General features: G+C 37.5%; 1 protein-coding gene across 3 annotated transcripts in view; it reads right to left on the reverse strand.

The window, feature by feature from the left end:
- Nucleotides 1-8154: 8154 nt before the first annotated feature.
- Nucleotides 8155-9611, reverse strand: part of LOC117471639 (low choriolytic enzyme-like) — a 4465-nt gene continuing 3008 nt past the window's right edge. For 2 of the 3 annotated variants that reach the window (XM_034116777.1, XM_034116776.1), the window contains 2 exons: nucleotides 9043-9170; nucleotides 8155-8890 (listed from right to left, as the gene is read on the reverse strand). In XM_034116777.1, the coding sequence (XP_033972668.1) occupies nucleotides 9044-9170 (127 nt within the window). In that variant the 3' untranslated portion in view covers nucleotides 8155-8890; nucleotide 9043. The remainder of the gene's footprint in view (nucleotides 8891-9042; nucleotides 9171-9611) is intronic. The other variant, XM_034116775.1, reaches the window with a different exon arrangement.

Below are 9611 nucleotides of genomic sequence, written 5' to 3' on the forward strand. Positions count from 1 at the left end.
TTTATTTATAGTTCTCTATATATATATATATATTTATTTATTTATAGTTATATATATATATACACATATTAATATACCTATTTCCGACAGAATTGTCCAAGTGGTTCGACTGCTTCAAATCACGTGACATGTGACGGTCGAAGCAGCAACTGCTTCATTTCCTGAATGAATCACTTGACTGGTTCGCGGTCCAATCACGCGATTCAATGCACTGCCTCGTCTCTATTCTGACAGGTGACAGGTTGAAACAGTTTCGAATTTGAGCGCTTCAACACTTATAACCGCTATAAACAATGCGCAATATGTGGGTTGTTGTCGTAGTTTGCATTGTTGCTGTTGAGTTGTTGTTGGTATTCCATTTTAATTGGATCATTATAGAGCAAGCCAGGAAGAAAGATAGGTCGTTCTGGCTCGGGAAACACTTCAAAATGTGGAGAAGTTGTGAACAAAAAGACAATTAAGACTAATATAAAAACCATGTTACTGACTTAAGGTATAGATAGCCCAGTGGATAGAGCCGGCGGCCCGAAGCGACGATGTCCTCCGCGCAGCTGGTTCAAAGCCTGGAACAGATGAACTTTTAATCATTCCTTTTCAACTTTAATACTTTATTAACTGATAAAAGGCCCTCTCCACCCAAACAAAATTCCAGCACTCTCTAGTCTCTTCTCAATAACCCAATACACACAATTATCAATCTTTAATTGCAAATAGAACATGATATTCAATCTTGTGTGTGTGTGCATCGAATGTTTTTCAAGGCAAAGATACGTTAAACCCACTGCAACCTTGCACTTCGCCAGGAGAGGTCGCTGTAACTGAAGCTTCGAGAAATGAACCTATTTCCGACACAATTGTCCAAGTGGTTCGATGCTTCATTCAAAGCTTCATTTTGCCATCACTAGTTAGATCCTTCTGTCAGGGTTGAGTGAAGCAGGGAGGACCCAAATGCAGATTTCAAAGATAATTCCTTTATTCCAAGGTTAAATGTCGAAAACAGAACACTACCCCGTGACACAGTCAAAGACAAACAAGGATCTAACAAAGACAGACAGAAAAACCAGAACTTAAATACACACAAGACTAATCACACAACAAGACACAGGTGAGGAGGGAGGAGAAAACACAGGGGCACAAGGTGAACACAATCAGGAAATCAGACACAGGAGGGCAAACACAGAGACAGGAATCAACAGACAAGACAGGGTGTAAACACTTTTCAAAGTAAAACAGGAAACCAGAGACAGAAAAAGACAAGACAAAACACAACACAGACAGATCGTGACAAGTACATTCTTAGAATAGGTGAGACATGGATTTAACTTCTGTTAGACAGCTATCATACTGAAGAAATATTTACTGTGAATGTATGCAAACATGTATGGCATTAATAATGTATATCTAATTACATTAACTGTGAATGTCTTTCATTTTATTTCAAATTAAATAAAATCACATAAAAGATTTTCCATAAAAAAGTTGATTTAAGAACAAATCTCTGTTATTAGATCAGTATTTTTGTTATATGACAATTATTAATACATTTGAAAGGTCTTTACCAGCTTCTTGCTAAATTTGAAAGGTCTTTACCACCTTTGGAATTATATATATATATATATATATATATATATATATATATATATATATATATTAGCACCTTCTGGCACCTCCTCGCTCATTTGTAGAGAGGGTGGGGTGAAATTCACTTTTAGAGATGTATTCTCTCAAATTGTTGTAAAACACAAAAGCCTTCATTTTGTCAGATGTATAGTTCAGTATCTCTTTAACATGTTTATTAGAAGCAGCATAGTTGAGTTTAGCGACTAGGCTCGGGCATCATCACTCCACAGATATACATAGCACGATGATTGATGATTAAATAACTAATGCAGATTTTATTGCTGCACTTCTTACTTCTCTTTTTAACCTCTCCCTCAGCACAAATGCAATTCTAAAAGTATGGAAGTCAGCTTATGTCTTGCCTTTACTGAAAGGAGGGGAGGCAACTATTTTAAATAACTATAGGCCAATCTCTAAATTGTCAGTTCTGGCGAAGTTGCTCGAACGCCTAGTGAGTGAACAAGTAAAGGTGTTTTTATGTAAAAATGATATCCTGTCTAAACATCAGTCAGGCTTCAGAAAGCAACATAGCACCATCACTGCCACAATGAAAGTGGTGAATGACATTACAAGTATTTTAGATAAAAAGCAGAGCTGTGCAGCTCTATTTATTGATCTTTCTAAAGCGTTTAACACCGTCGATCATCGCATCTTAAAGCAGAGGCTACTCAGTATTGGCATATCCACCCATGCAGTGGGGTGGTTTGTGAACTACCTCTCTGAAAGGTCCCAATGTGTTCATTTTGATGGGCTGTCTTCTGAGTGGTTGAACATTGCTAATGGTGTTCCTCAAGGTTCTGTTTTAGGTCCATTTTTATTCTCCATCTACATCAATAGTTTAGGTGAAAATGTGGATGAAGCTACTTTACATTTGTATGCGGATGATACCGTGATGTACTGTGCAGGTCCCTCGATTAAGGAGGCGGTTGTTAAATTACAGGCTGTTTTTAACATTATTCAGACTCAGCTCGCTGAGCTTAAGCTTCTTTTAAATGTTGAGAAAACCAAGGTAATGCTCTTTTCTAAAGCTAAAAAGACTCCAGAGACTGCTTTGGATATTGTTACTATGCAAGGACAAGTACTCGAAGTGGTTACCTGTTATAAATACCTTGGTATCTGGCTTGATGATTGTCTTACTTTTAAACTTCAGGTCATTAATCTGCTTAAAAAGCTGAGGGTTAGACTAGGTTTCTTTTTCAGAAACAAGTCCTGTTTCTCTTTTGAGGCCAGGAAAAGTCACTGTGACCTTTTTACCTGTGCTGGACTATGGTGATTTGATATATATGAATGCACCTGTCCATTGCCTGGAAAGGTTAGATGCCGCCTATCACAGTGCTCTGAGATTTGTTACTAACTGTAAAGCACTTACTCATCACTGTACCCTGTATGCCAAGGCAGGTCTGCCTTCACTTACTGTACGGAGGCTCAGTCATTGGTACATATTCATCTATAAAGCTATGTTGGGTAAACTCCCAACTTATATATGCTCTTTGATCTCACAGAGAGTGGCAAGTAGCTATTGCCTGAGATCCCAGGATGTGTTTTTATTACTTGTGCCAAGTGCTAGGACTGTTTTAGGTACTAAAGCTTTTATGTGCGCTGCCCCTCTAGCTTGGAACACTATGCAATTTTTTTTTAAACTGAGCATTTTGATTCCCTTGCATCATTTTAAAGCGCGGTTGGATGAAATTTTATTAGATACCTGTCATTGTGAATAGGTTGCTAATTTATAACCCTGTAATTATGTTGTGATGTCCTTTTTGTTTTCTGTTGTTTTTATGTGTAACCAATGTACTGCAGGTCTCCCTTGAAAAAGAGATTGTTGATCTCAATGGGATTTTTAACCTGGTTAAATAAAGGCTACAAACAAACAAACTAACCCCGAGCCTACAGGTGGAAGCTGGGGTGGAAGCTGGGGTGGTGGTGGGGCAGGCAAGCAGCAGCAGCATGAACACAGCAGTAGCAATGCGAACGCAATAGCAGGGCACAATTTTGAATTGTGTTTCTTTTGTTTTGGGTGGAATAGGGAATGTTAGATACATAGTTCTTAACTTATTAATCGACTTATTGTCAAATGTATGTAGGATCTCATTTCTGTTTAGTCTACCAGGGAATCATTTTTCAGTAAGACACTTCCTTATAAACTGATTATTGCATTTTGTATCCATGATTAAAATTCCTTTAATAAATAATGAGGGCGGTTGTGGTTGTATGGTTTGGTGAGCCATAACATTTCTTGTCAGAAGTACAAATTCTTGAGGAAGTGCTTTATGACGTTCAATAAAGTCTAATTTTGGGGGGTTGAAGTTATGTTTAGCGCAGAATTGTTCATAATCCAAGAGATTGCCGTCAGAATCCATTAAGTCAGTTATGGACCATATATTTCTCTCAAACCAGCTTTCATAAAATAATGATTTTTTCTCCTGTTCAACACATATCTACTATTCCAAAGTGTAGTACTATGGGGCATGGGCGTCGCAGCCATTATATGAGGGTGGGACAAGTCCCCCCCACTTTTTCAAATGATTAGTTTAGACCCCCCCACTTTTACTATGCGGAAAGTCCGTGAATCGGTCTATCCACTCGCCGCACTTTGTAGAGCGCTGTGTCAGTGCTTCACTATCAAATGAAATCCATTCCACTTGCTTATTGAGAGAATGCCCAAATCAATGAAACTCCGTACCATGTTTTCACTGCTACTTTGTACCAAGGCAGATTCTCACATAGCGCGCGCATGTTCAAGGAGTGTTGTCATAGTTGGACAGCTCAGATTCTGTTGTATGAAGTGATGCCGGTAGCGGAGGTAAGGCACACACACCAAATGTTCAGGAAATGGTTAATACAGCGAAAATCAAAGCTGACGGTTTGATATGTTTTCTCCCCCAGACAACATGGACATAAGAACATTTTTTTCAAAGAAGAGGAAAGTAAGTCATCAGCTGGTAGCAGTTAATCGGTTAACAGTGATGGCGGCGTCTCACTTCTGGAGAGGAGTTTCGTCTTTATGTCATGATAGAGAGATACAAATACTGAATAGTTTAGATGAGAAAAGGCATCGAAATGCCAGGTTACTAGTATTTATCATGTAAACAGGGAACATGAATAACACGATCTCTCTGTGCTCATGTAAACACCATATCCCCAATATGATCCTAACCGGGATAATACTCATAAACGGCTTACTGATGTCCATGTAGAGACGCAGTCAGTGTGTTTTACTGGAGCCTCAGTTCGATAAGAGATTCTTTTCTGAGTTCTTTAACTTAGGTACTCTCTCTCAAAATGGTAATGTGCATTATGTTTTAATTTACTTCTTATCATTCAGAAGCTTTTTGTGTGTGTTTATGTTTTACTGAGTGCTTATAGCAGGGCTTCTCAAACTCCGGAAAAAAAGATTCTGATTCTGATAAATATATGTACATCATTGTGTACGCGCGTCTTGTGTCTGACGCGTGTCTGATTGTGAGAATGAACGTGCATATATATTTACTTGTGTGCGTGAGCGTGACACGCATTGCAGACCGCAACTTTACTGGCATTGATCCGGACCAATGACCTTGTATAAAGTTCACAAGTCGACCTTTAATAAAAAAGTTTGAGTACCCCTGGCTTATAGGCTATTTCCATCCCAGTATTCAGTTAACTATTTATTTTCTGTGCACATTACATAGACTAGCTAATATTCTACCTACTGCTTGGGACTTTGAGTCTTCAAAATGTCCAATGTCACAGACTGGGACTTACTTTAGAGTCAGTTGTATTTACATTCAGTATGACTTGTTATGATTCAACGTGAAAGAGTATACTGCTCAATAAATAATGATCACTTCACCACCTCTCTTGACATCTAGGCACTTGAGAGTGAGTCAGAGGCAGAATACAGGGACAGTGGAGAGAGGTCCATTGCTGAGGTGAGTGATGAAAGGGAAATGACAGTTGAGAGTAAATTGTGATGTGGACTCTCATCCCAGGATTTTAAGAAAATCAGTGGGGATATTGAACAGGAAACATTTCAGTCAAGGGGCATCATATGACCAATATAGACAGAAGAGCAACATTTATTTGAACATTTAAGTCAATGATACCATTCCTAGGTGAACTTAACATCCGTATGGAGTCAGATCAGTCTCAATATTAATAAATGCTCACAGAAGGATTCACAAATGTATTTTGCGATTTATATATAAATGACTCTCCACAACAATATCTCTCAATGCACTCACAAATATTTATTGTTGTATATAAATGTACAAAAAATGGGCATTTAAACTGCTTTTTATTAATTCAAAGACAGCTCTGAATTAATAATCAAATATGTTTCCTTTCTTTACTACTGGATGAAATTACAAAATGTACCCATCATTTTCCTCATGCTAGTATAGCCACATAAAAGTATCAAACCACCTGTTAAAATGCACCAGAATACAGGAAATCTATATTTTTTTATAGCAATTTATCAATAGTAAAGTCTGCTGTAAGAAGAAATGACCTCCAATTTTATTAAATATATGATTTGGAACGCAGTACCAGAAGGAGTTGGTATGTTTGATCCAATACTTGATCCAATACATTTTTAAAGTTCCATTAAGGCACTCAAAATCAATCACTTCTAAATCTCCATCCATCATTTCTTTAACCATATCACCTTGCTTCATGTAATGTGGTTTGTTTCTCCAAATGAAGTTTAGATTAATTTGGTTAAAGTATTTAATCAGTTTGTTTGGGATGGCATTAGAGTATGGTTAAATGCATCTTGACAAGGATTCCATCTTTGTCAGATATATTCGGCCAAGTATTGAAAGGTCTCTTTGGAGCCATGAATTTAACTTAGCCTTGCATTCCTTTAATTTGTTTTCAATGTTGAAAGACTGACTTTGCTTTTTGTCTTTAGAAAGGTAAATTCCCAGGTATTTTATTTCTGATTTGATTGGAATATTACAAATGTCTTTCAGTGGAGTATCATGTATGGCAATAAGTTCAACATTTTTTATATTTAAAGTTAAGCCTGACGCTTTGGAGAATCTTTCAATTTTAATAATAGCTGTTGGAATCTGATGTTTATCCTTTAGGAATAATGTTGTGTCATCTGCAAGCTGGCTAATGAGAATACTTGTACCAAATACATTTAGGTTTTTGATGTCATCACAATTTTTAAAGCTCCCATGTCATGCTTATTGTCAGATGCCTGGGCAAAATTCTCAGGTTTGGATGTTACCTAAAAACAAAATGTATGACAACAATACAACTTATTTTGCATTGTTGGAAATTAAACCAGGGTTTCTCAATATTATAGTGATACAAAACATTGCCATAATGTCCTGTACACAAAAAGGATCCAATATTTTCGAATTGCACGATTCAACTGAACTTTATCTTTTTAAGCTAAAAAGACACCAGAGCCTGTTTTAGATATTGTAACTACGCAAGGAATAAAACTTGAAGTGGTTGCCTGTTACAAATACCTTGGTATCTGGCTTTATGACTGTCTCACTTTTAAACATCATGTCAATAACCTGCTTAAAAAACTGAGGGTTAGGCTAGGTTTCTTCTACAGGAACAAGTCCTGTTTCTCGCTTGAGGCCAGGAAAAGGCTAGTCACTGTGACCTTTTTACCTGTGCTGGACTATGGTGATTTGATTTATATGAATGCACCTGCCAATTGCCTGGTCAAGTTAGATGCTGCGTATCACAGTGCACTGAGATTTGTGACAAACTGTAAAGCATTAACCCATCACTGTACCCTATATGCAAGGGCTGGTTTGCCTTCGCTAACTGTACGGAGGCTCAGTCACTGGTACATTTTTATATATAAAGCCATGTTAGGGAAACCTCCATCCTACATCTGCTCCCTGATCTCACGGCGAATTGTAAGTGGCTACTGCCTGAGATCGGATGCTGTGGTTTTATTAAATGTGCCAACTGCTAGGACTGTCTTAGGGAAGATAGCATTTAGATGCGCAGCTCCACTGTCCTGGAATAGTCTGCAATTGAAATGGAAACTGAGCAATCTGGTGCCACTAAATGTTTTTAAAGCTCGGTTGGATGCTACTGAATCGGAAGCTGTTGGTACCTGTTCATGTGGATAGTTATGTAAATTGTAATCCCTGTAATGATACTGTATGATGTCCTTTTGTTGTTCTGTTTATGTTTTTAATGTTTCATGTGAACTTACTTGAGCAGTTCTCCCTTGAAAAAGAGATCAATGATCTCAATGGGATACAACCTGGATAAATAAAGGTTTGAAATTAAATGAAATGAAAAGTAAGCCCCTTGATTGAATAATGATATTAATTTATATTTTTATTATACTGACAATAAATGTTGTCCACTTACAATTTCCAATGGGAGCAATTCTCTCTTGGTTATTTGTCATATTTACCTCACAGAGTAATTCTCACAGGCTTCTTCTCTTTTGAATCTGAGCTTTTGTGCCATTTTTGAAGAGTAAAAATAAAGAATTTGTCTTTGCGTCTAAACTGCACACCTTTGAATCAATCAAGTCATTACTTTAGCAAAAGCCTGTGTTTGGTCGACGGGCACTAATTATTGTTTTATTATTGTAACTGTTTATCTAATGCATAAAAGCATCTAAATCTATTTCAACACGGACAAATAATCATGCAATATCAGTTTACAATCTTCATAAAGTCTTTATCAGTTTATAATCTTCATGAAGTCTTATAATTGTCTGAAATGTATACAAACATGCTCCCATATAACAGGCAGTATGACAATTATTTATTGAACTTTCTTTTCTTATTACAGTGTTGGTACTTTAACTTAAGATATCTACCAGAGTATTTCTCCCACCACTGCTTAGAATGTGCATTATTTCTGTTGATGCACCGTATGACTAAACCTACAAAAACCCCTTCTTCTGCATTTCATCCATAGATCAAAGTGAGAGTAATTACAGCCTAATTTCTAATAAAAATACATTTAAAATCACTTGAAATTTCTTTCAGAATATTTATTGAGCAAATTGCTAACTTCATTGCAAAGATAAATACAAAGTCATTAAAATCATCAGTATGGATCAGCAATTTCATTACATCAACATGTTTTTCATCAAACCATAATCATATCCTAAAGTGTATATTTCAAAATCAATAAAGTGAGTGATTGATTTAACCATTGATTGAAAGAAAGGCTGAGCCATCGAGATTGATAGACCTCAGCAGAAAGCTAGCCACTGTTAAACAGCAGATCTGTTGAATCATAAGAAGCCGGGGGGTTGACGTATCTGGAGGCCGACCTTTTCCTTCCGTTGCTGGTGAGGAAAAAAAACAATGAGATTCAGATAAACAATATTTCAACCACTTTTTTCTTGTTCTGCTGTGACAGCTGTATTAGTAGTTTGATGTATCCGCGGTGTTAAAGTTTCCCGCAGTTTTGGAGAGTATAGCATTATTTCCCACTTACATTAACATTGGTAAAGCTTGTTGACACGGGCAATGTCATTCTTGCTCATCGTACGAGCAGTCCCAAAGTTAAGACTCGGATTGCTCTTAGCGAGGATGGTTGGTTCCCTGTTTTTGCTGAAGGCGTATCTTGAGGATCAAAAGAAGACAACATGTTTGGCAAACAGAGCTGCACACACACATCACAAGCACACAGACACTTGCTTCTGACTCACAAATGATGTTGTAATGTGGAGTCGTTTGTGAGCTGTTTTAGGCAACCTAATACAGGGTTCTACAGCACTAGGCAAGTTAGATTAAAGGTGGGGTAGGTCATTTTGGAGAAACCAGCTCGAGATCGCTAGAATTTGAAAATAAACAGCCGGAAAAAAATCTGCCATTTCCTTACAGAGCCCCTCCTCCAACACACACGAACGCGCACATGACCAATGAGGGCACGAGATAAGTTTGTGCACAGATGGAACGCTGACAGGCAGGTAGGCCATCCAGTTACTTTAGCCGGGCCGGCTAAAATGATTGGTCGTGCTTTTTACAGTACTACGGCTTCCACAGATGACATTTCTTTATGGA

Source organism: Trematomus bernacchii, unplaced genomic scaffold (assembly GCF_902827165.1).
Source record: "Trematomus bernacchii unplaced genomic scaffold, fTreBer1.1, whole genome shotgun sequence".
Lineage (NCBI taxonomy): Eukaryota > Metazoa > Chordata > Actinopteri > Perciformes > Nototheniidae > Trematomus > Trematomus bernacchii.